At 31.9% G+C, this 27,375-nt stretch overlaps 4 protein-coding genes across 5 annotated transcripts, besides 2 other annotated features; all 4 read left to right on the top strand.

The window, feature by feature from the left end:
• Positions 1-908: 908 nt before the first annotated feature.
• Bm1134 (Uncharacterized protein) lies at positions 909-1,269 on the top strand (the record flags this gene model as incomplete). The annotated part of the gene is made up of 2 exons (XM_043074550.1): positions 909-1,016; positions 1,243-1,269. The coding sequence occupies 2 exons, from the start codon at positions 909-911 to the stop codon at positions 1,267-1,269; spliced, it is 135 nt and encodes a 44-aa protein (XP_042930484.1).
• Positions 985-1,005: a sequence feature (Short protein (BM_BM1134, VIO87907.1) was converted to a misc_feature.).
• Positions 1,243-1,269: a sequence feature (Short protein (BM_BM1134, VIO87907.1) was converted to a misc_feature.).
• A 493-nt stretch (positions 1,270-1,762) lies between these two features.
• Positions 1,763-4,873, top strand: Bma-rsf-1 (Uncharacterized protein; the record flags this gene model as incomplete). Of its 2 annotated transcripts, XM_043074551.1 has the most annotated exons (12): positions 1,763-1,854; positions 2,101-2,206; positions 2,486-2,605; positions 2,806-2,933; positions 3,003-3,088; positions 3,274-3,422; positions 3,579-3,690; positions 3,841-3,937; positions 4,021-4,130; positions 4,282-4,397; positions 4,531-4,634; positions 4,774-4,873. In XM_043074551.1, the coding sequence occupies 12 exons, from the start codon at positions 1,763-1,765 to the stop codon at positions 4,871-4,873; spliced, it is 1,320 nt and encodes a 439-aa protein (XP_042930485.1). The 2 variants fall into 2 exon arrangements, with proteins under 2 accessions (XP_042930485.1, XP_042930486.1); XM_043074552.1 differs by lacking the exon at positions 1,763-1,854 and having other exon boundaries at positions 2,141-2,206.
• An 11,985-nt stretch (positions 4,874-16,858) lies between these two features.
• Bm7386 (Uncharacterized protein) lies at positions 16,859-18,559 on the top strand (the record flags this gene model as incomplete). Its single annotated transcript, XM_001897671.1, has 2 exons — positions 16,859-17,347; positions 17,462-18,559. 2 exons carry the CDS (start codon positions 16,859-16,861, stop codon positions 18,557-18,559), a joined length of 1,587 nt encoding a protein of 528 aa, XP_001897706.1.
• A 3,409-nt stretch (positions 18,560-21,968) lies between these two features.
• On the top strand, positions 21,969-27,105 carry Bma-cha-1 (Uncharacterized protein; the record flags this gene model as incomplete). Its single annotated transcript, XM_001897669.2, has 14 exons — positions 21,969-22,100; positions 22,535-22,726; positions 23,050-23,168; positions 23,258-23,311; positions 23,906-24,086; positions 24,455-24,635; positions 24,791-24,978; positions 25,211-25,336; positions 25,537-25,634; positions 25,915-26,037; positions 26,218-26,356; positions 26,493-26,552; positions 26,668-26,820; positions 26,899-27,105. The coding sequence occupies 14 exons, from the start codon at positions 21,969-21,971 to the stop codon at positions 27,103-27,105; spliced, it is 1,953 nt and encodes a 650-aa protein (XP_001897704.2).
• Between the last annotated feature and the right edge of the window lie 270 nt (positions 27,106-27,375).

Here is a 27,375-nt window from a genome sequence, read left to right on the forward strand (position 1 = left end):
AAGCTTGTTGTAGTATTTTTTTACTCTTCTTTTTACTCAGAAAATGAAGTCTGGTTTAATTCCATGTTTCTTTAATGTAATTGGTGCAGTCCAGTAATCGCATTGTTTCAATGATGCGTTTTATGACGTCATTATTTCGTTGTATTTTGTGGACGTATTCTATCCTTGCTGTTGCTGATTCATGATCTTGAAGTGTAATAAATTGCTTGTAAATCACAGTATATTTGGGAAGAGAGGTATGTGATATCAAGCCTCATAGTCTATCATTTTCAGTCCTTATTAAGCTAACAAATTTCTAAACAGGCAAAAGGAAGACGAGAGGATGATGTGGGAAAGTTTCTTTGGATAATTGTTGGCGATAGTCGTGTTTGGAGTCAATCATTATTGTTATGCGAAAGTGGATACAACCTATGATCTGGAACTGTGTGGGGAGTTATGATTTCGAAACGGGAAATGGTTGTAGGACTGTGGATTAATTTTGGCAGTAAGACCTAATGAAAGGAGGACAGTAGTATGAGGATTATTCCTATAATCGAATTTTCAGCCTACGAAAATTTCTTATAAATTGTTTCGTGGTTATCACTTGATTAATAGATAGGTGTGTATATCAAACTGTTTCGTAGCTAAAAAGTGCAGGCCGAGCGGGTAGACAAGATGAGTGGGCGTGAGAATGATTGTATAGGTATTAAACTTCATTCAAATTAAGCAGGATGAAAATTGCAAGGAAACCAGTACTTTCAACTACTGAAACTCCGATTTGCGGTTCTTGTATAGCACATCATAAATTTTTGTAACAATTTCGTGTCAGTCTTACGGAACTTTGAAATTTGATTTAATCATCGATCTCCAGGAAGACCAAAGTGTAATCAAACGGCTATCCATCGAATAACACTGAATCACTGAATCGTATGTTTGGTTATTTTACCATAAAGCGCTGCCTAAATTCGATATCAGGAATATCTGTTTATATCGCTTCATCTATTCATGTGTTCTCGCTCAACCCTCGTAATAATATGGTCCTTTTTTCTTGAATAAACGTCAGAAATGTCGTCAAACTTTAAGAAATTCTTACGAATCAATCATGCATTGCTTATGTGGTGTACTTCCTATAGTCGTACCTTGAGTATTTCACGATTTGAATCATTTAATTTTCCTTCCCACTAATATTGGTGACAGTCCTTGAAAGTCTGATTCTATCTACTGTCGTTAGTTTCTGTTTACCTACTCAAAATTTGCTTTTAGGGAGGAGAGAGAGGAACGATGAAGTGAAAAGAAAGAGGGAAAATTCGTGTCATTCAAATTCTTTTTTCTCTTCATTTCGATTGCAGCGAATAGTATGATGAGGGTTGTTCTCGCTTTGTTGGTTAAAAATGTTCAGGGATATGACGAGAGTTCCGTAAGGGGTAGCTTAGAACATGAGGTAGAATGAGTTAGGAACCGTAAATATTGCTCTTACGTTAGGTTTTTTGGACAGATAATTGATGATTTCCCTAGGATAACCTAATGATTTAAATCCATTCGAAACTGAATTCCCATTTAAATCATCTCGATCGCGATGTTCCTCGACCGTTATCCACCTATGATTTCGGATTTTACTCTAACTTTGTTTCGCTAGTGTGTAAAGTTCGGTCTGTCTTGCTGTTAACTGTTTATTGTTTGGAGGACGTTTCCTATTCGTAAGAGGGATCTTACCTTCATATACGGCGTAGATCATTATCTAATTATACAATATTTCTAGATAAGCTGATGTGATACAGCTAATATGAGTAAGACCTTGGATTATGGTGGGAATAGTAACAACGAAAGTGATGGGAAGCATGTACGATCATGTCAATCTGCTACTCAACAACCGAGGTATTAGTCGGTTTCATTTGTCACTTTTCCATGTTGTTCTTAGATGTGAAGATTAAACGAGACATGAAAGATTTTAATAGATTGTGTTCAATTATTTAATGTAACCAGTTGTTTATTTGAATCGAAACTTCACTTTGCAGATTTTTTTGGTGGTATTTTGCATCAAGTTAGTCATTTAAGAACACCAAAAATTAGCATTAATTACATTCACTTTTAACTACAAAGGCTTACCTTTCGTATTTTTAGGTGGTTTTCTGGATTACGTGCAAGGATCTCGCAGCTTAATATGCCAGAGTGGCTGAGCCAACTCGGAGTTAAGAATTTTAATTACGTAGCGCCGACAGAGGAAGTGGTAAATGCTTTCCTGTTATCTGGATTATTAACTAGAGGTAAAAGAGAAAGGTGGATTTGTAGGGACTGAATCCGTGATTATTGATGAAAATCTGTTCTTTTTTTCACATTTTAAAAATTTTTTTAATATTGTAAATAAAACCGTGGGAGGAGGCAGTTAATGCACTTTATCCCTCACGATTTGATGTTGAAATACAAAGGTAAAATACATTCTCTGATGCTGAAGTAAGAGAGCTATAGCTTCTGAAACGACTAGTAGAAATAGTTTTATGATTTTTAGTTACCTGGTAACAAAGCAGAAAAAAAAACGGACTACAAAAATGATCAACCAGTGCGGATATTGGATGATGTTTCAGAGAAGCTACAGATTTGCATTCATCCAGAAATAGATGTAAATGGAGTGAGTTCGATGATTCCTGTTTTAAATAATTTGATAATTATATTTAGTTTACTTTTTTATCTTTCATTCTCACTGCAATTGCTGTTGCTACTTTTGTTGTTATCATCTTGGCATGCATTTTTGATGTATTATAGTTGTTTATGTTTCTATGCAGTATGAAATTAGTCGTAAGTCGATTTTAAGTTCAGTTCGATTTACAGAGTGATACGATAGGTTCGTGGTTATGGGAAGAAGCTGATTATGGTGATACTCTCGCTTTGCAGCACTTTGGACCATTGAAGAATCTCATTACGGGTTGTAGTCATCCAGGAAAAGGACACGACTTCTTGTAAGATATTTCAAACCAAATGGATCTTCTTGTTAGTCTAAATTTGGTAATATTTTTTGATCGTTTCAGATCACTGTCTGTTACTCATCCAACCTGGTGTGATAAATGTGGAGATTTTATGTGGGGATTTTTGACACGAGCGGTAAAATGTGGTAGTAAGTTAATTCTATGAAATTCTTACAGGTGTTGAATGATTTTGGTTCTTGAGAGTAGTTAGCCATGGAAGTAATTATGTCTGTTTATCTCAAATGAAATCTCAGGAAGCGTATGCTTTCTTTTTCTTTTTTAAGTGAACACCCAAATTTCGAAAAACTAATACTGTTGGACCTTTTCTTTGCAGACTGTAATTACACTTGTCACTCAAAATGTAAATCGCTGGTAACACTAGATTGTAAAACAGCTGACAGTACGTTGAGTTCATGTCAGGAATTAGCTGTGACTTCTTGTTCAAATCTGAAAATGTTCACTGAAAATGACAATATTCTTGAGGTTTGTGTGTCGTTTTTTATGGAATTTTCAAAGTCTAAGTTGTTACATAAAAACTTGGGGGCGTACATAAACTGAAAGTTTTTGTAACATTCTTTTTTTTTCGTTCTTTTGAGCATTTTATTCACATATTATGAACAAATCACAAATTTTCTATAGGAACAAAAAGATGAAACGAGCGGTTTTGTACAAATTCATATGAATTTTATGCGACCTATTAATGTGGTCGCAGGCGATTCACTTTCATTTCTGGATGTCACAAACGAATCGGGTGAGTTCTTCAGTATGACGTTATTTTGTAATGCTGTGCTTAGTTTTAAATCATTAGTATTATACTTTGGAGAAAGTTATTTTGATTTTTCGAAATATTTTAAACCTTTATGAAAAGTCATGGATAATATCTAATTATTTATTTTTTCAGCATCCGTAACTACCAGTTCCTTGAGGACAATCACAACGTTTTTTCTCCCGAGAAATACTGTTAAGAATGTGAATATAAGTAGCAAAATGACTACCAGGCATGTATAGATTGTTTTATGCGCTTCCTTGTTCGTTTACAAACGGTTTTATTTTGAAATTTAGCCAATAATTTTTTTTTCAGAGAAATGATTATAACTTTGCTGCGGAAATTTCGAGTTGCGGATAATCCGCGGAAGTTTGCACTGTATGAGCGTGTTTCTCAGTCATTAGAAAATCCAACTATACAAAATTGTACGTTTTTGAAAAATATTGTTTTTTGAAATGTTGTATTCTTGGATACATGTTAATCCTTGTCGAACAAAAGTTTGATCCATTTACTTATATTAATTTTTTCTCAGACGTTAGTTTATGGTTTTTTTCTGAAAATCAGGTTTGATTTAAGACAGTTTGACACGTATTTCGGACGACTCATTTCCACTCAAAATTGTGCGCTCATGGGAAGAGAAAGGAGAGAAACGACAATTAGTTTTACAGGAGAACGATACAGGGGATATTTTGGTGTGTTTTTGTTTAAATACTTTCACTCGTATCACAGTCAAATTTCTTAGTTAAGAACACTTTAAATCATTTTTTGTTATTAAGCCGGCGCTTTCTGAAGAAAAGATGCAGAATTAAACTGTTGTGATTTCAGTGGGATATGTTTGAAGTACCAGAACTTGAGAATTTCTTAAAAATATTGGAAGATGAGGAAAAACAATACTGTTTCCGAATTCGACAGAAATACGATGCTTACAGGTTGACTTTTTACAAGATTTTTGTATGCCTTGTACAAGTTTCACTTTTCGAATCTGCTCTTTAAAACTATGTATGTTTCAGTGATGTGGTTTTACTTCTAGTTTGGTATTTTCATTCTGTTAATAGACTTGAGTTTCAGGTGGTTTTTGGATGAAAATTTACGTAACCGAGGTTTTACTGTAGATGGTGATGAATTTAGCTCGGTAAAAGCAAATTCTTGTATATCCACTGATGTTTAGCTTCAGTCAGGATTTGTATTATTGAAACGCTTAGTGGAATATTTTTGTGGAATCTTCATAAAATGAAGATTTGATAAATTCAAATGCTTGTCGAAATATTTGTTTGTTGATAATGTCAGTTTTCTATACTCAAGTGTTTGTTTGCTTTCGAAATCAGGTGTTGGTCGAATTACTTCTAATTTTATGCAAAAGTTGTATATAACAAATCGTCATCGTTAGAAGTTATCGCTCGTTGGTAGTCAGTTCTGGAAATGATTTAAAAAGATATAACATTTGCTCAGCTTAAAACATGATGAACTGAATCATGAAAACAATGAAATAATGCACTTTTTAAAGTTTCTTTTTGGGTCCGTTAGGTGACTTCAGTTTTTTATAGCGATATTTCATTTGTGTGCTTTATATTTGCTTAAAATTGTTTGTAGCTCTAGACTTTTTGCTTTTATTTTTATTGGTGTTTTAGTAAAGATTACCAATTCTTTATGCTGCGGAACAGTAGTTAAATGAAGTTGTTAGGATATTTCACTGCCGCTTGCTTGGGCGATGTAGAAGAAAAGGAGGTTCGGATCACTGCAAAAGCCTAACCAACGAGTAAATTTAAAACAGGTTAATAGCAAGTTTCGGTCTTTTGAAAGATGTAGCGAAAGCCATGTGGCTTTTCTTCTTTTTTTTCTTTTCATATTAGTAGATATATTGGTGAAGCATCACTCATGGGAATTTGCAATCAGCATTCTTGCAAAATTTGGAAAGTTAATAATGACAGCAATGCCAGAATAGTAGACTCCAGATGAGTTTCTGAAATGGTTTTTTCCTTGAAACATTGAATGAAATGCGTTTTCTTATTTGATCAGTGGAAGTTGAGTGTAGACCATGGCATTTTCTCGTCGCTTTTTTCTTTCTCTTTGAATCTGCAGAGGAATTGTAGTTTTGACTTACCTATATTACGAGAAGTCTTCTGTGAATTATGGGTCTTTCTCGATACCCTTTGTTTCAAAAAAAAAATTGACATGGTCTAATTAGAAGTTTGGTGGAATACAATATTAATGCGGTGAACTTGTCAGCATAGCAAGGATTTTTGAAAAGGTAGGACACACGACTAAGAGACATAAAACAACAGATAAATTTAATGCAATAAATTCGGCATTCTTCACGGTTTGATAAATAGATTTCGATAGAATTTGTGAGAATCGAACATGATGATGGTTTTGTCATCAACAATAATAGTTTTGAATAGTAAGCTAAGCTAATATAGATTTCTTTTGAAAAAATTTATGGATGCGTGAAGAAATTATGATCTGAAGAAAGCAATGTTTCGTTTGGGTTGGTGAATCCAGGCCATTGTTGTTTACCATTACAAGTCTTTTTTCTTTGGGGAAAACTTTCTAGAGCGGAAATGTTTCAAGTTGATGATGTTAGTGAAAATATTTTGAAATAGGTGCTGTTTTGATAAAAAAATATTTGTTCGACGATATTTTATTACAAACTATAAAACTGGCTTTTATAGCAGATTAAGAGCTTAACATATAAATTAAACAAGAATACTGTTGTTCAGCTTAATTTCATCTTAATTGAAAGTGAGGGCTTATCTTATTTTTCAGGTATTTGTTTCTTTTGTGATTTCCATTCTAAAAATCTGCAAGCAATCTACGCTAGAGCGAATTCTTTCTATTTTTATTGTTCGTCTATTTTCTGCTAACAATGATATGTTTTCAGGTTTCTTAGAAACCAAATCTCTGAAAATAGATAACAAAAAAGTTCTGCCATGCGATCGGTACCAACCATTTTTGATAATGTATATCGACAAGTCTGAGTCTAGCCATGCTTCTATCAAATACCTTCCAGTACTTATTTTCATTAAGCTTTACAACAGTTATATAAACATAATTGCTTCATCGGTCTTTTTTTAAATCATTCTCACATCTCTGCATTGGTTTTTCAACGATTTCTATTTTTCGTGGAAATTTTTTGAGTGGCGTTTGTTTTGGTTTTTAAGCGAATAGGTAATTGGAAAATATTTGATTTTTTAAAAAGAAAAAGAAAGAAAGAAATCGAATTCATTCAAAATTGAAAATGTCACATGCCATTCTCTTAAAGGCTGTAATTTTTCTAACAAGTCAATAGATTATTGTTTAGACGATAACGTATTTTTCTAATCCAAAGAGAAACTTCAAAAGTTAAAAAATTCATGATAATTGGATCATTTTTATGCGTTTTAGGAGAAATCAAACGGAAAAGTATGGATTATCCCAAAAAAGAAGACAAAATTCTTTGATGCAAAAAAAAAAAAAAAAATTGATTTAAAAAGCTTATCTGTAATTAGAAAATACGTTATCGTCTAAACAATAATCTATTGACTTGTTAGAAAAATTACAGCCTTTGCTTTCAGAAAGCGAAAAACAAAAAAAAAAAAAAAGAGAAAAAAAAGAAGCGAAAAACAAGAAAATTCCTGAAATCTACTAAAAAGGATTGAATTGGCTGATGAAAAGCAGTGATTTTCATAAGATGAATAATTCGAAGCGTTCGAAGAATTCTCCCAGGCTTCGAATAGTAAATGTGATAATTTATGAATCCACTCCAATGACATATTTCCGCCTTTCTTTTGCACAACAATTATTTAGCTATCAATTTGATGGCCTTGCTTTCAACATACGATTTCTCTGTCACTTTTTTTTTATTCTAATTTTATCATCCCAATATTTTATTCTCTTTCAGTTTCTTTTCTTTTCACCATATAATTAGTTGGCATTAGAAAACTTCCTTTTTTGACAATAAAATGAGTTGAAATTTTCAATTAAAATAGAAAAGAAGCTTATTTTACTCATTCTTTGCAGTGGTGATCTTTCTTTTCAGAAACGTTCATGTACAATCATATCTGAAGTGCAGTAACGAGACCGTCAGGATAAACAGACCGTTGAACTGAATAACTCTAGAATTGATATCTAAAAAACTATAAATTTCTGGATAAGTTCTTCGCTTTTTAAGGCTTACTCAATAAAAAAGAAACTTAAGATAAACTTTGAGTTTGGAAGTATGCTAGAGACAAACATAACATCGTCTAAACATAGGCAAGTTATGAAAATTTTTGGTTCAAAATTCAAGCAAACGAAGATATTTTGAAAGAAATAGTCGCTTCAATTTCAAATATTTGCATATGTTAAGTTTTAAAATAAGTTTATGGGTATGGCTAATGGGATTGTGGGAATATATATATGAGCGACAAAGCTAAATTTTGGAAAAGAAAACATCAACGGAGATTAGTCTCTCGGGAAAACTTTTTCTAGCACCCTCTCTGTCTTTGATGGCAAATAATAGGATCGAAGATAATCTAGCAAATATTATTCTGTTTTTCAGTTTTCTGCCAAATTTTTAATAAAATTTGTATTAGCAAATGAATATGCTTTTCTACGTCATTTTGAATCTCGGGAATCTTGACATACGTAAGGAATAATTTTTGTTATTAGATGCTACAAGCATATTTGCAAAACAACATTTGCACACTTCTCTTGTAAATCTTCTTACCTCCAATAATCTATTTTCAACATTGGAGCACTGATTCAACTTTTAATGGAAACTGAAAGTTTGTTTTTTATCTTATTCTGTAAGTCTCAAGCTCAAGCCTCCGTAAATGGAATCCTCAAAGAAAAAGTAAGAATGAAGGAATAAAATGTATCGAATACATTTAAAAAGTAATTAAGCTTTGTTATTCACAGTCTTTCATCGACTAAAATATATATAGTCAATTCTAATTACATTTTTTAGACGATAAATAAACTCTAAACTACAAACAAAAAATCCGACTTGTAATTATCCAAAAATTGGTATCTAGGTTCTTTGGTCAAATTTGAAGTTGGTAGTTTTTATGATATTTTGACGATGTTCCTCGACGACAAAAATATGATATCTTCCCATTTTAGTTATTTTAAATGCTTAAGCATAAAATATTTCTAAATTCATGCTGCAAAATGCTGGATAAATCACGAGAAATATTCCGAAAAATTCAGCGCATTATATAAATTGCTTCATACTATTTAAAACAAGTTATGCTTGAAAGACATATTAAGTATTCAGAATCAAAATCCTTCTTCGAAAGCTATCAATTTTCGAACGACTGCTAGTCGTCAAAGCGGATGATTTTAAATTTTTTTTCTTTTTTTTTTCAAATAGCTACAGATCTTTTTCCCCAATCAAATTAAAAGCAGAGTGAAAAGAGGAGAAAGATGTATTACTGCTAATGAATTTCTGATGTATATGAGAAATACTTCAAAATTTTCTTACACAAATAGCATTTCGATATTTTTAGAATTAAAACCATATATGAGGATGACTTTTAAAAAAAATGAAAACTTTTACAAAGTCTATTTCGACGCATTTGTGCAATTGGTAAGCCGTAAATGAATAATTCAATTGTCCAGGCTTGCTCATAGAAAGTTAAGTAAATAATCACAATAAGGTTGTTAGGAGGAGACATCCCTTAGAAAATATGTCTTCGTTAGTTTTGGATCTATCCCTTCAATCCATTCTCTTCTAACAATGTCAGCAAATTACGAATTTGTCATCATACGAATTTCTCTCTCTCTGTGTGTGTGTGTCTGTCTGTGTGTGTGTGTGTGTGTGTGTAATTACAACCGTTTGTATGTATATTTGTTAGGCGGTAATCTAACAAGTATTGAAATTTAACAACCTAACAAATCTCATGCTTTTTTCACTATGGTATCTTTGAAATCACTGTTTTCTAGAATTCCTTTTGCATAAATAATACATTTTATCCTTTTTTATATTCGACTATGATATTCATAGTGCATAGGAATTTCAGTCCAAGTTCGAAAAATCATCATTTTAAGAAATGATCTAGAAGAAGATGATAAGGCGTTTGCTCATGTTAATATCAAGTTTAAGCAATCAAGTAGCAGTACTATATAAAAGGTATAAATTTTGTTTGATTTTAAATTTCTAATTATAATTCAAAAAAAAACCACTGAATATTAGAATGATTCTCTGCAAGATACTATGCTATAAAGAAAATCACCATTTCCGTTTTGCTTAATGATGGTTTCAAAATAATTGTGAAAGGAGCTCATCATCACTTGCAAAAATAAAATTCTGTATCAAAACATACCTCATTATTTCGAAATTTACAAATAGAATTCTATATTGTTATATTAAACTTGAAAACTTAAAAAACTTGATTTAAACACATGCAAAAAAAAATGAAAAATTTAAATAATATTGGTGTCAGGAAAGAAGTGAGAGAAGCAGAAAGAGAAGGGGAAGTGGGAAAACGATAAACTTAGTAATTCATTTATCACTTCATAAAAAAAACTATTTGCGCTTTTATTCAAATTCATACACAGTATGCAACAATTTAAAAGCTTCAACAAGTATAAGTATTAGCCAATAGTTTCAGGCTAAATCAAGCTTGCCCCACCTTCTGCTCCATCCTTCACATATGTTACTTTGCTTTTTTTCCCGTAACTTAAACTTTTCCTCTTCAGCTTTTTGATATATTTCCAAATAATTAAATTGCTTTTAATTAATTATTTTTTTTTTTTTTTTATTTTTTTCGTTGACAAAAAAGATGAGAATATGTGGTAGTGAGGTTTTTTTTTTTTTTTTTGAAATATTAATGTTATATGCAAGTTGTTCAATATTTTTCGAAAAAAATCGACAAAATTTCTGGAATTGCTCATTAAGATCTAACGTATATTTTAGACTATAAATTATTCCAGCTTTCTCTTCCTTTCTCTTTGTCTCTACATTTTTCGTAAATCTTTTTATTATCCAGGAACTTCACTTACGCGTAATCATTTTGGACAAATGTTTGCATGCAAATTATAACGATACATAGAGTCCCTTCTAGTTCTTGCTAAATAAAACGGATTTCCCGATTGATTTCAGAACAAAAGTCTTGAGTATTCTTTTCTTCCTAGCTGAAATTTAACTATTAAATTCAACTAGCTGAATTTGGTTCATATATATATATATATGTATAACAAAAGAAAACTAAAAATTACGTTTTCTTTTTTCAAATCTGTTTCCATTTGCTGATACTGAAAAATAAGCATCAAACTTGGTCATTTCCATTGATGAAATGTTTGTAGTATTTTAGATAGTAAGATCATAACGACCTAATGCTTTATTTGTTACAAATGCATTTGAAGAAAAACAAATATAAGAAATGAGAAATTAATAAGAAATTTTTATTGAAAATTAAAAAAAAAAAAAGAAGAGGAAGAAAGAGTAAGAGGGACTAAAATTTAGATCTATACGAAAACGATGAATTAAAAAGAGAAAAGAGGTAAAAATAATATCAACTGCTTGTGCATCCATACGGCTTCGTGAGAAATTTGAATTGGATATCGTGTGAAAAAAAAAATGCAATACTCTGTTTTTATCCTTTCTAAACTTTCGCCCGCAAATAATTATGCCAGCTTAATTGAGCTCATTTTTATAGCATTTAGTCTTTCATTGGATTTTTTTCTTAATGAGGTCATAGTCTCAATTTCTTGTTATTTTTATTTTCCGTTGTGTTTTTTTTTCCTTCTCAGAACTTGCTTATTTTGAAATTATTTGAATTTTTTATTTCTGATTCTCTCTTGTAATGATTCTTTGAATTATGCATAGTGATTTCGAGTGGATAAAGATAATCGAGATCGCTTATTAAGACTCAGAATTTTTGCTACCCGGGCTAAAAAAAACCTTTGAAGCCTGATTAGGTCACATTGTTATTCCATTAGTGGAGCTCATCTGATGCTATCTTTTGCATGACTCCATAACGTGAAAATGTGATGCATTTTTTTAAAAATTTACATGCCATTCGTTGTCGTGGATACCTTTTATGAGACCTTTCCTTTACATATGCAAATTAATAGCAAGCAAACGTATGCCTATGTCTCTTGCCATTGGCAGAGATCTATAATAAATCCACAACTAATTTAGTGTTAAATTAATTAACCGTTTAACTCTATCATTCTTGCTATCATTACCAATGTCATTCGTATTGTTCCCTGCCTGTAGCTATGTTGTTGTTATTGTTGTTGCTGTTATTTTACTTTTATTGCTTTCTTTATAACATGCACAAATGTCTTTTATTGCTTGCACTTAAAGTCTCATTTTTGTTCATTTTTTCAAAATAACTTGAGGAAAATATTGCAGCAAAAATATGCGTTGGTTTGATGTATTCCAAAAAAGAACCAATTTTCCTCTATCTTTTTCAATTTCAATTGAAATTTAATGCCGTTTTTCGAATTGCGCAGTTTTCAAATGAAGATTGACTGGAAAAAGCTAGCACAAAGCTTCAAATAAAACATATATATTTACAATATAGCTTTTCTCTTCTCAAATATTTCCTTTTTCTATTTTCTTTTCAATTCTCAACCGAACAAATAAAATCGAATCATGCTTGTAAAATAAGATTTCTTTCTCCTCCCCTTCTCTTTCTTCCTTTCTCTCTTTCTCCCTCTCTTCTATTTCATCATTTACCAACACAGAAAGTTGAGATTTATGGTTGAAATAAAACCGAAACAGGTTTTCTCTTTCATAAGAATCACGAACTTCAACAGCAATTGCGCAATGGAAAGTTAAAAGACAAGGACACATGCATATGTACAAACAAACATTCATACATGTGTACACAAGTTCCTTCCGTATCTTTTCAGGATGGAATTACTCAAAAAATGTAAACTAATAAAGTACCTTAGCTTATGACAGTAACTAGTTAACTGATAATTTCGAAGTTTTGGTTTCAACAGATTTTGTTTTCCAAAATTTATATAAATAATCTCTTTAAAAGACTTTTTAACTGGTTCATGTCGTTCATATCTTTTTTTATTTTTACTAAAACCCCTTGTATTTCTTCAGGTTTCTCAAGTAAAGTTCCATTCTTTAGAATTTCAAATAATGGCATGAAAAACATACAGCTATTAACTCTGTATACAATTCAACACAAGCTTGAGGAACCGTAAACCAAAAGACTACTGTACCTGAAATAATATTTTCTAGAAATACTGATCGATGATTTCCAAATCGATTTTCATTTCCTATTCTTATGCTTTACGCTCTACGTTCTTTGGCTTTAATTACCACCCTTCGAACTGAATGGAAGACACATAACGTTTCAAAAATTAAACTTAAAAAAAAAATGAATTTAGTTAAAACTCCCGTGCTGCAAAAAACACACATTTATGTAGAGAAAAGAAGAAGCAGGATGGAAAGCGCTTAAATTTAATTACTGTATTAAAATAAATTTGATACTTCACGTTTTGCTATAATACTTTTTTTTAAAAAAAAAAAAATTTAAGTAATTTAGAAAACAAAATTTTACAAAGCAAATGACGCCAAATATCTTAATTCTGGATGAGCTTTTCAGAGTGCTATTTTGAACTCTACTAAGTAGCAGGTAAATTGAATCCGAATAATATCCGCTTATGACTAACTTTTCTAACCGATCTTTCGAAATAAATTAAAACAAATGATAATTCTACTGGAAGGATCAATGGAGGCATTTCAAACAATTTTAAACCTCCATAGATAATTTTATTAAAATTCATAGCAGGAAGAAATTAGCATTCAAATATAATTTATAAATGGATGTGTCATTCAAACACAAAGACATCGTATATGAAAAAAGCATCGAAATGAAATTATTCAAATAAAATCTAAGTATATAATGTCTAGGTGGTATAAATTCAGTGATAAATTTCACTTGTAGCTATTGGTTTTGACAATATTTATTACGCTTTCTAATAAACTTCTCTAAATACTCAAATAAAAAAATTGTTTAAAATAGTAGGGCCTGGACATTTTATTGGAATGAAGCATTATTGGTATATTCCAATAATATTGAGTAGATTCACAATAACTTTTGCTTCACCTGCGATATATGAGAGTATCGGTTTTCATTTTCTATAAATTATATTTCTTTACGAAAATTGTCATACTCATGTATTACAAGTCTCAGTATTTCGCATCTTTCTTTTCTCATATCGATATAGCGACGATTGAAAACAGAAGCCGGTAAAAATTTCAAATTGCATCAGATTACCTAACTAGTCACAATCCATTCCAAATTAGTCTCAGTAGTAAATTATTGTCAAAGAATGACCAAAGTATTGTTTTCTAGAACTCTTTATAAAGAAATCTTACATCATCCTCGACGGATTCTAAATGGAGAACTTTAAAAGATGATTTAGTTGAGTAGAGAATGCTCATTAACACATATCAATTCTCCACAGATTGATTTGTATCTTTCTTTGCAACTGGAGATCAAATTAAACCATTAAATCTCTACTTTCAATTCACTATTAACAAACTTTATTCAAATATTATAAAATTTTCTATACTTACATTTATTTGTGAGTCACACTTATTTATCGATATGATCTAAACTACAGGTTAGGAGGAACTACTAAGTTGACATGAACATTTCTAAAGTTAATGTATTTCAATATTATTAGATGTCGTTGATTTCACTGAAGTGATATTATGCTGAACAAAATGTCTTAGTTCACATTTTACTCTGTATCACAAAATCAAATGTTAACTGCAGGGACATTCGATCTTTCATCCTCATTTTCATTTTACTTTAATTTAACCTTTTTCTTCTTGTCAGCATTGAAGCATCGTATCAGATAAGATAGAAGTTACTTAGGAAGTTTTCATTTCTGAGTTCCACAATAAAAATTTCGTGCTGTGCATATATTTCATTTCACACGATTGTGTTATTGACTTTATACATTTTTTCTCTAGGAAGCAACCGATCCGATCAAATAATTTTTCAATCGACTTTGGATATTGAAGTAAAGATAATACCTGAATATCTTGCAGTCGATAGACAGAGCGCTACCAATAGTTCTACTGTCACTAAATCGATCAAAATCGATTACTTGTTCTTCAATCAAAGAAAGGTAACTTTTAAAACCTACAATGAGACAGATTTTTAGAGAAAATTTGTCTATTTTTTTAACCAGTGATAACCGTTTGTGATTAAAAAGTGGTCTTATTAATTGATTTTAATTTTCGCTTCCTAATCTTGAGCATCACAAATTTCAATTACCTACAACCATTAATTTTAATCCATGATTCGTTGCAGTAGAATACAGAATATTATCTTTACTTCAGGAGAAATTCAACTTATTTTTTTGTAAGAAAAAAAAGGCAAGAAAGGACATAAGTACTTAAATTTTCATCAGAAAGGTATGTATCAATCAGAGAGAACATCAAAAATTTGTGGACGAGAACCAATGCTTATAATTTGTACACTAAAGAAATCGAGAAAATTTTTTAATTTTGGATAGAATTTGTCTGTTTTACATCTCTACGCTTTGTGAGATCGCTGGTGATTCACCGGGTAGATCAAGATGTATAAAAATTCGTATCGTCGATATTTCCCGATTACTTAGGAATGTCTGGAAAGTTCTGACTTTTTTGTTTAAAATTAAATATAACTTTTTAATGAAGATTTAACATGCGAAATTTGATTGTAATTTTAACATCTGAAATCTAATACAGAATTTATGCAACTTGGTGTTTCCATTATCTTATTTTCTCCCTTACAAACCATTTCCTGCAGTAAGAAGAATAGCAAGAAATTTTTAAATGGGAGATTGTTAAGGGAAGTTTTAACATTAAATTGTTAAATTTTTAAAAGTTAAAATTTGTCAGATTTATTTCTTATTCTGAGACTGAACCATGCAGTAGTTACTAATGTACCAAATTTTATTTCACAGTTGCAATAGCAGTGTTTTCATAATCAATTTGCTTTCCAATATCTTGGAAAAAGTGATACCATACTAAACGTTAGTTTGATTTGCTATCTCCTGTTTCAAGAGTTTCACAAGATATCCAAATAAATAAATGAATCGCCTATGTGCTGTGTTTTAATTTAAATTCAAGTCTAAATTCTGAAGCACACTTCGTGCATTTCAGCTTTTCGATTTGATTGAAACTGATAATATTTAAGACTAACATGAAACAGATGAAACTTCATAATTCCACTGCAAAAAGTAGTGGATTTTTGTGTTTTAGAAAATTTCTTTCAAAGCTTTAACCATCATATTAGCGTTTCCTTAGCTTATTGGACAATTGCAGTATTTTGCTTTCTAGAATCCGGATTATTCGGATTTGGCTAATTGAAAGCAGAATAGATAGGAATGGTTTAGACTCAAAGCTGATTATTCCTTGGAAGATTGTTTGCCTTCACTTAATTGTTGATCAGAATAGTTTTCCAATGTACAATAGCTTAGCACTCGATGTTTATTTTTTCTCATTTGAGCTTCCCTAAAATAATTTCAGTGTTAGAAATCAAACTACTTTTTTAGCAGTAATTTAACAAAGTGAAATAGCTAACAATTTACGACATGCAACCTGCTATTAGCAAGCGACTGCAATTGCAAAGTGATAATAACATATTTTAGGGATGTATGGGCGAAAATGCATACAAACTCGGTGATAAAACAACTAGCCACCGTTTGAAACTAAGATTCCGAAACCTGAATCCAATATCATACTTGGAACTCATTAAATTGATTCGATTTCGGGGTAACTTTTGGTTTCCGGTCTGCAAATTCAAGAAGACTTTATCGGTGTGTCAATTATCGCTATTATATAAGTCAGTTCAGGAAACGCCATTTATATAAATCCTTAAATTTCCTGTTTCAAGCAATAATTTGTGAGAAAAGTTTATAACATTAACACGCCCCATTCATCAGCTGTAACTGATGAAAGCACGCCTCTTATAAGGAAAACAAGGGGACAACATGGAGGAGAAGGAGGAGTAAAACGGAAGAAAAAAGGAAAATCGTCCTCATAAAATCAATTCCAATTTACTAACGCACAATTCTAACCCGACTGGGGAATTTTTTTTTTTTTAAGACATATTCAATCCCAGTAACGGTTTCTGCTGTTTCAATCAATTCCTTCATTTTTCTGCTGGCTTAATTCATTGCTATTATCTTTGGTACTAATTGTAGTGGGAAGAACTTAACTTAAATAATGGGTTTCAATGTACCAATCATCAATCGTGATAGTGACTGGTGTCGTGAATGGTTGGATCAAAGGATCAAAGAGCCGCATATACAAAAAAAGCTGGTACTTGTGATTGTTTCTATTGCTCTGCTGCTCGACAATATGCTCTATATGGTGATTGTACCGATAATCCCGAAATACCTCCGGGATATCCACGCTTATGATGTGCAATTTGTTGGGTACCATAACGAAACGAAGAAGTTGAAAAATGGTACCATCGTTGTTCGCATGACCGGTGGTGAAATTGACTATTTGAATGAGGATATTGGACTTGGGTGGCTATTTGCATCGAAAGCACTTATTCAGATTTTCGTCAATCCATTTTCCGGGTATATTATCGACCGCATTGGTTATGAGTTCCCCATGGTTATCGGTTTATGCGTAATGTTCAGTTCAACAGCTATTTTTGCACTGGGACGAAGCTATGGTGTCTTATTTTTCGCCAGATCATTACAAGTAAGTTCACGGTATTTTCTCACTAAACTTTATTTCTTGGAAAATTATACAGTTTGGAGAAAAAACATGTTAACATAATGTATCAGATGTAGTTATTTAAATAATCAGTTTTAGGGATTTGGTTCCGCATTTGCTGATACTTCTGGTCTTGCGATGATTGCTGATCGTTTTACAGAAGAAAACGAACGTTCAGCGGCGCTTGGTATTGCTTTGGCATTCATATCATTCGGTAGCTTAGTGGCACCGCCTTACGGCTCTGTCCTGTATTCACTAGCAGGGAAACCGATACCATTCCTGATTTTATCCTTGATATGTCTTTTTGATGGGTTCATGGTTTTCATGGTCATTCAGCCGAAAACCAATAACAAACAAGTGAATACAGCCGGTGAACGAATACAGGGGACACCAATGTGGCGTCTATTTATGGACAAATACATTGCTATCTGTTCAGGTGCCCTTATCATGGCAAATATTAGCTTAGCATTCTTAGAACCCACGATCACAACATGGATGACCGGCGCTATCCCGGATACTCCGGCATGGATGGTTGGTATCATATGGTTCCCACCATTCTTCCCACATGTTCTGGGTGTTTACATCACCGTCTGTCTCATGCACCGCTATCCGCAAAAAGAGTGGCTTTTGGCTGCGATCGGCTTAGCCATGGAAGGCTTGAGTTGTTTCGTGATACCATTCACCAACTCCGTTCTTCAACTGATCCTACCCTTATCAACACTATGTTTCGGAATTGCGCTAATTGACACATCATTACTACCAATGCTCGGATACTTAGTTGACACACGTCATGTCAGTGTTTATGGTAGTGTCTACGCGATTGCTGATATTTCCTACAGTTTGGCATATGCATTTGGGCCGATTATTGCTGGCGAGATTGTCGCAACGATGGGTTTCTTAGCCCTAAATATTATTATTTGTGTTCTGAATTTAGCTTATGCACCGGTATTATCAGTTTTGAGACAGGTCTATATATACCAGCCATTTGAAGAGAAGCAACAGCAACAAAAACAACAAGCACAATTCAATACCAATGGTAGTAGTAATGACGGTATTATCGGACAAAATCTCGATATATCACAACAACGGGGTTATGGTGCCATCCAACATCAACGTGATGAACCGGAGAACCAGTGGAACCTACCAAAATATTCTGCTGCTTATAAATCGGACGATCCGTTAAACGTACAGTGGTAACGATAAATTTCCTTCACTGGATGATAGGATATCAAATTAGTATTTTACTAATTACTGCTATTATTATTATCACTATTGTTACTGTTATTTATTGCTACCGATAACTAATAAATTGTGGCTCATTTTGTCTGAACCATTCCCCTGTTATTCGCCCTCCCAGTGATGGTGTAGTAACCTTTTTTAAAAAAATAATCATCAAGCTGTGATCTCATTTCTCTATTGCTAATGCTTATAGTTGTACATTGATGTGTGGTAGTTTTAGTTGTATCTACAAGAATAGTTTTGTTTGTGCAACTGAATGAAATATAAATTTGCTCATAATAGGAGGAAAGATATTACAGCAGTTAAGAATATCCAGCAAAAAGGAAATTGATGAGGTGAGACGGAAATAAGGAAGGAACTGTGAAGAAATAACCGATGAAGCTAAGAGTAGGCGTTTGCTGTGGAATGTTACAAAATGCAGTTCCCATCAATTCTCCATCCATTCATCCACATCAAGTGTTTATAGTAAATTTTCAATGAAAGCTTTTATTGGAATATCATACAGTTCGTTTCAATATATACAGCATATTTGATCGAAATAGAGTTCAGCGCTTTCAACAGCATAATTCATTCAAGATTTCTCGCTTTTGTCTCAGCATAAATAATTTAAGAATAATTTCAAAAAATGGACACTTATTGACTTCATGATTTAGCTTTCTACCTCAGACCTAATTTTTCTAGAATCTAATTCTATTCTAGTACTGATAATGGACAGTATGAGAATGAACTTAGAGCATTGCTATGAAATGGGATCGTAAGGTTAAGTTCCAATGTAATTGTCTGAGTTACATTTCTAATAGAAACATAAAATGCTGATTTCATTAACTTTTAAGGACAGATAGAAGTAATGAGAAAAATTATTTAGCTATAATTTCATTTACCTCATTTTTGATTTTCTAGGAGATTCAGATGCACTAAATTTGCACATCAATATTTCTTGTCAGAATTCCTTTGACCCTATCACAGTTTCGTTATGTACTTAAACTTTCTCTACATCTTCTGCTGCTTATTAGTATTTGTATGACAATAAAAAGTTTTATGCAAGTTGCAAAAACCTGGAAATAAGTATACTGATTGCTACAAATTAATGCACCTTTTTGGATATGTTCCAGTTAAATTTCAAAATTTAAGTTCGGCTTCACAAGTTTAGCTCAAATTTTGAATCATTTGCAATATTTCAAAAGTCAGCAATTATGAACAAAATACTGATGCAAGCAAAATCAGCAAAAAGAATTACAAACGACTATCATATAACGAAAAGAAAATATTTGGTAATGATAAAAGATAGCAAACTTTTACATCTGAATTTATCAGGAAAAAAAGAGGAAGATTCATTCGTCGGGTTAAGCCAGGAATTTGACTTGTAGTTCAAGAAATACTGGTAGCAAATTTTGCACCGTATTAATTAGCGAATGACTGCTTCTTGAATAACAAAAATATCATACCAATCAGCTATAGTGGCCCAGTGGGTCAAAAACAACAACTTTGCAATATTTCCAACCAGTCTTTTTGGAAGTTAGTTCAATATTGTGGCTCTCGACTTTGTCCGTTAAATTTAGCCTTAATTTTTAGATTATCACTTTAAGTTTTAGTACTATAATATAAAAATTATTTTCCGGAAACATTTCTACAGTTAGATTGAAATACATGCAACTGTTTTTGATTGTTGTTGCAGTTCAGAGTGAACAGTAAAAATGGACTTATGAATTAATGAATTATAATAAATTATGGACTTCGAACTTTAAATTTTAAAATTAGACTGATAGATTGGAATTTTTATTTCCCAAACTATTTTTGAAATTCAACGGAAATTGAGGGGTCAGCGGAGAGATTGAATAAAAAAATACATATTTGATTTCGAAGATTTGGACAAAGATCTAAAAAATTTCATTTTATTTTGTTAAATGGTTATAGTAGCCATTTGATAAGAGATTGGAAAATTCACACATTTATATTGCCAAGTTGCAGCACTGGTCAGTAATGGGTGATAAAAGATGTACTATTGATAAACAAAACTCAACAAATGCTTGGTATGAGGTAAGCTCAGTTCCTTTCCATTTTTCCGTCCTTAATTCTTTGGAAACTTAGAAATTTGGAAGGAAAAAATTTTTCCCCTATTTTTATAATTCAAATAATACAAGCAAAAATAATCACAGTAGAATTTTCCAGGACTGATAAGTGAAATGCAAGAATATTCGAATTAGTACACTGTTAAAAATCGATTCCTTAGCTCTATCATAACAAAGGCGACATTTATAATATCAAATTCAAAACTAAGTCTCGTGTTTCATAATTGAAAACAAGAAATAAAAAGTCGTAAAACCAGATTTAAAGTGTAAACACAAAAGGCAACCTGTAAAAATTGTTCGACTCCACCATTTGCACCATCGTTTACTTCGTACTGTTGCGCACATCTGTTCTTAACTTTATTTAATTAAAGTTGCTTAATTTTAATTGATTAATTTTTATTTGGTTGGCAAAATAGACTTTTTGAGAAAATAAGTTTTAGATGATTTAAGATTCGCTAGATACTGAAGAATGATATGATACATTATGATAAATTATCATAAGAGATCTGCTCATTATAGCAATGAATTAGGAGATTAGTTATACAAAAATTAATATTTTGCGGGTTAAAAATCTGGATTTTTGCCTTTTGATTTCTGCGCCATATAAGATTTTCATTATCAATTTAGTTATAAAATGAGAATCTCAAGAAATGACCTGCACTTTTGCACGTTTTATATTTATAAATGTAATAAACTGAGCGATAATATGTGCAATGCTTATCAACAACAGCCAATAATGCGAAAATAAAAGATTGACACGGTATTAGGGATGACAATATGAGTTTGTTATCTGATGTCGAAGAATTTTCATTAAAATTTGCTTGGTGTGTGGAAAATAGCTTTGATGACAAATTACTCTAGGGAACGATAGAAAGGCGATTCGTAACACTGATTTTTCTATTTAAAAATCTCTTTATAGTGCCCAGTGATTGAAATTCATTTATCTGATGCTACTTTTCCCAGTATTAAATTGTCCACTTATCGAAATTTATTCCAATATTGAATATTTTTCTTATTCCAATTTCACTTATGTGTTTAAGAATAAATTCAAATACATATCTTTAAATTTTGTGAATGGACGGCCAAAAATTTCGGAAACAGAGGTTATGCAGTTGTTTAGCATTAAAATCAGATAACATTATTCACAAGATTTTCCATTTGTAATTTTAAACTGTCGGTTGTATAAAGGAGTATTTGGAAGAAGGAGCGAAAACTGTAAGCAGAAATTTCGAAATTGCTTGTGCATGGAGAAGTGTACAGGGTAGTTAACGAAGAAAAGCTGTTGTAGAATAGTAAAAATGCTGCTGCTCATAAAAGCTTTTCAAAGTAAACAACGTCTGTTTCTGCATTCATCTAACATATCTAAAATTTTGTGTACCAATCCTACATGCAGACAAGCAACAACAACTATCCATCCGCATGTTCAGAAGGCGAGTCCGACAAATTTTAATGCTTTCTTTTTTGAAGTTTTTCAAGTGAGGAGAAAGAGACTATGAGCTTCTAATAAGTAAATAAACAATCGCTGCACTCTTATTAAATAAAGTGTCATAGGAGCTTCCTCTGTCTTCCAAAAATGTCGCAGCAAGCTAGCTCATCCAGTTTCCAGTCTTTGTGTTTCCATTACTAAAAGTGAAATGGGAATCTAATCTAAAGTCATATGACTTTGAAATCAGCTAATGAATGCATCAGCGATTACTCTCTCATGGATTAAGTAACATAGGTTAGAAGAAAACATTTAGAATTTGATGAAAAGTAATACAATTTCTGCTGGTTGTAACAATATAGGAAAAAATTAAAAATGAATTTTCAAATTAGACTAGAACTTCGTTTTTCTTTCTTTTTACCGTGGATTGATATTTTCCAGAATTCTATCCCAAAGCCACCGGTGCCTGCACTGGAACATACCCTCAAACGATACTTAGAATATGCATCAGTGGTGGCTAACAATGACAAAGCGAAGATATCACGTACTGAAAAAGCAGTTGCTGAATTTAGAAATATTGGAGAAAGATTACAAGAAAAACTCGAAAAAATAGCAAATGAAGAAGATAATTGGGTAAGTCCAAGGAAAGTTTCTGATAGAGAGAAATTTCTCTACTTTAATTTTAACAATTAAAGTGCTAATGGGAACTCTCGTGGTGAATCTGACATAATATAAAAGGTCAGTCGATTGTATTTTTGGTTGTTGCAAAAGTCCATAAAATCTAAAATGACGAAAGAGCCCATCAAATCCTCGATATTTTGAGAATGATTAAGAAGACTAAATAACTTTTTGTTTAGCCACTCTTCTTTTTTTCTTTAAAAATTAAAAAAGAAATTTAACTTCTAAAAAATTAAAAAAAAAATTTTTTTAATTAGAAACAGTTAGGTATTTTTTAGATCAATCAATTCTGGTTACCACAAATGTACTTAAAAGTGAGACTTCCATTACCAGTAAATTCTAATCCAGCTTATATTTTTCCCCAGCAGAATTTCAACAGTTTGGACGAACAGTTGAGGTAATTTTAGACGCATCTGAAATTATCCCAGTTAGAAGCTATGTAATTTTTTCAATTTCAATAAAATTTTGATTCTTTTTTTTTTTCAGTTACATATCTTCACTTATTCGTGGATTTTGTGATTATAAAGACTTGATCGACAGGTAAGAAGAATATGCGTAATTTTTCCGAAATTTTCGCAATTCTTCCCAGAGTAATTAACTCTGTTCATTAATCTTAGAATTAATTTTAGACATTGTTTACCTAAGGGAAATTATTCCCCAAGAAATTAAGCATAAACATGAATTATTGATTGGTATCGAGCTAAGTAGCTTTCGTTATTAAATATGAGGAATAGTAATTACTTTGAATGCAATATTAGACCGTTATTTTTAGACAGGCTTTAGAAGCCTAAAATATACATTGGCTACCTGACGAGATGCTTATATTCAGGTAGGTTGTTAGGAATGCAAGAATAGTTAGCATCAAAAGCATGACTGCCCAATAATCCCCCATATTTTTCTTGTTCAACTTATCAACTGATCGAATAAAAATTTAGGATGGAAAAAATCTAATAACAATAATAATAGTAATAAATAATAATAGCAACGATAACAATAACTACCATTGCGATAAGGGAGCTTGTAATACTTTATTTATGAATGGAAATTTCCAAAGTTTAAGCATTAAGGAAAGAGATGGACATTTTAACTTGAAATTAGCTTACCTGAAAGAAGAAGATAAGAGGAAGTTTGCAGGAAACTGATTTCGCGAGAGGTTTCAACAGGTCGTGATAAAGTACAAATGTGTATGGAACAATACGATCGAATGTTTCGTTGTTATCGTGAGCCATGTACTCCGGTAGACATTCTGCATTACAAGCCGACTGATCAAGGAATCAATTGCAAGGAACATATACTTGTGATGTGCAATAATCAGGCAGATTTACGCAACAATTACTTTTTTCATTGCTCAATTAATGAAAAACTTGAAAAATGAATAAAAAAGAGAAAAATAAAAACACTAGGAATTAAATAACAATATTTTCTGCCAAGTCAAAATCTGTCCAAGTTTTGTTATTCGATTTCATTTCATTCTTGATCCAAATAGATTAGATTTTGTCCCTAATTGATGCGAAGGTCATCGATAACAGACATGCTTCCCGCGATTTTGGCTATAGCCAAATTCTTCCTGTTTATGTTACGGATGAGAGCTCTTAAAGAACTGCTGTTTGAATTCAAGAATCATTGACATGCAACTATGGAAATGTATTGCTTTTCAAGTAAAAATAATACATCCATGTACAGACATTTGTTGTATTCACTCGGCTTAACGGTGTTCTACTGTCACAAGCCGAAATAACGAAGCAACTGGAAAAGGTGATTGAAATGAGCAGAAGTGACGATAAGATGAAGGATGTTATTATAGCTGGTGGTAGTGCAGGTGATCGTGATGATGCTGCTAAATTTTGGAGTTTAATGAAAGAAGGTTTGATAATAAAGATTATTCGAATGCCGAAATTCGCAAAAAGCTATAATTGTATGCAAAATTAGTGCCAATTTCCATCCACTTTGCTTTTGATTTGAAATGTCGCAAATTGAAAGATATGCGATTTTTTAGTAGGTATTTTAATGAATATTTAGATAAACAGAATCTGGAAGCATTAAATTGGATTCAATCTGCTTCATTTGGGGTTTGCATCGATACTCGTAGCGAGATAAAATGGTCTGAAAACTATGAAAATAATCTGGCATCTCGTGGAATGTATTTATTACATGGTTTTGGAAGCAAGTCAATAGGTTTGAATCGATGGTATGACATGACGATACAGGTAAGGATCGTCCCTCAGTTCAAAATGTATTTCAGCTGCCGAAATATTTTTGATTTCAGTTTTTGAAGCTGAAAAGGTAATTTTGTGCAAAATAATGATCATTAAACTGATTAATAATAATCGGTTGTGTGGTGTAACATTCTCAAAACCCAATAATCAGCACATTTTTAATTTTCTGACCTTAAAAATTTCCTCTAAATTTTATAAACTATTCAAAAAGCTTTTTGAATAGATTATTGTTGCGAGTGACGGTACAAATGGATTGTGCATTGAACATTCAGTTGCTGAAGGAATTGTACTCATAAACTTGGTGGAATATGTTATGCAATTTATAAAGCGGAACAAGGGACAGCAAATGGTGTGTTAAATTGATATTCAAATGCTAAATATCTCGCCGCATTTGAGCTTATTTCTTCGTTTTAAATTCAATTTTATTTTTTTTTCTTTTTTTGCAAAGCAATTCCATCTTTATAATCTAGCATTGCCGGATGTGTGGGATGTTCTTTGTTTTATTGTATGCTTTAATTTAAAATATTTTTGATAAAAGAAATTTTCCAGTGGGATAATGCGAAGAGCATAACACCACTGCATCTTCGCTGGACTGTATCGTCAGATGCCAGATCAATTCTACAAAAACAAATTGAAGTCTTCGATGAGTGAGTAAACTTTCTTATAATTATAAAGTTGATTTGAAACAAAAAAAGGAAGCTAAGTTGAAAAATTGGGAAATAAATCAAAGTTCAAAATTGTTGTAGTGGAAAGCGATACTTGATTTGTAATCTTATATTAATATTTCTGTCCAGATAACTATAAGCAAGCATATCGAATCTAAAAATGATCTGTGCATCTTGCGATTATAGAAAATGGTGCTTAGTATTTACATTAATCTTTGTAACTTGCGCTTGAACATCTTAAATTTATCTTTTTTTTTTGTAGCTTGGCGAATGACTTGGACTTGCAAGTGTTAATTTTTGACGGATTTGGAAAAGAATTCATAAAATCATGCAATATCAGTCCGGATGGTTTTGTTCAACTGGTAATGCAACTTGCTTATTACAAGTTTGTTTTGATGAATTAATTCATTTCAGAATGCTTGTTTCAATCACATATTTACATATTTTATTAATAAATATATGCAAGACATACTCACGTCTTTACGTTCTATGAAATGTTGCTTAAATAGAAATCTTCCCGGAAAATTCCACGAATTCGAGAATAAATTTTACGTTTTGCATGTAGATTACACGGACACTTAGTATCTACGTACGAAAGTGCGTCCATCCGACGATTTCGTTATGGTCGTGTAGATAATATTCGTGCTGCAACACCGGAAGCATTACGATGGGTAGAAGCAATGCAGATGAAAAATAAAACACGAGTATGTACTTGAATTTAAAACTGACTTTTAAGCTTATTTCGTGAAAATTTAAGACTGCAAATTACACTTAAAAAATGACTGCATTAGTATTTCCGAAAACATGAAGTTTTTCAATAATGCAAAAGATATATTTCAGGATGAGAAACAAAAACTTTTTGTGGGAGCAGTGAAGAGACAAGCAGAAATTACACTTGAGGTACGCTGCTTACTGAACTTACCAATTGTGATAGAGAATATGCACCATTCCTGATTCATCCCTAAATTCAAATAAACTTCAATTTTACAATTATAAATTCTTAAAAGTTTTGCAGAATGTAACTGGTCATGGTATCGATAATCATTTATGCGCTCTTCACTCTCTTGCCACGGAGGAAGTGAAAGAAGGTTCGATGCAGAAAATGCCAGATATCTTTCTGGACCCGACATGGATAGAAACCATGCGATTTCCACTATCAACAAGCCAGGTTTGTTTTTAAGTGTGTGTGGATGCTTTTTTTTTTTTTTTTTGTTGTTATAAACAGCATAGAATAGAAGAATTGCAGGTAACAACCACTGCCTCAATTAGCGACACATATCTTTGTTATGGACCGGTCGTTAAGGATGGCTATGGTTGTTCATACAACATTCAACCACATTCAATCATCTTTGCGCCATCCTCATTTAAAAGTTGTCTTACAACAAATTCTCAACACTTTAAGAAATCATTGGTTGATTCATTATATGATATCCAAGCACTAATTACGCAGTGAACAATTATCAGCATAATTTTAAATGAGAAATGAGTGATATGTTTGATTACTTTACGTCTTGAATTACTTTAGAGTACGTTTTGCACTTTAAATGATCAAGTAGTAGAAAAACTTAGAACCACCTAAATCTAAGGGTAATATCGTGGAGCAACAAGTAGTTTGGAAAAAATAGGAACTTTTAACTAGTTTGAAATATGTTGAAATTTTCAAGCGTCGTGCACGACATTTGCATAGTTATAAAACAAGATTATCCAATATAAAAAAAAAAAA

The sequence above is a fragment of the Brugia malayi genome, assembly GCF_000002995.4.
Source record: "Brugia malayi strain FR3 genome assembly, contig: Bm_v4_ChrX_scaffold_001, whole genome shotgun sequence".
In the NCBI taxonomy this organism is placed as follows: Eukaryota; Metazoa; Nematoda; class Chromadorea; order Rhabditida; family Onchocercidae; genus Brugia; species Brugia malayi.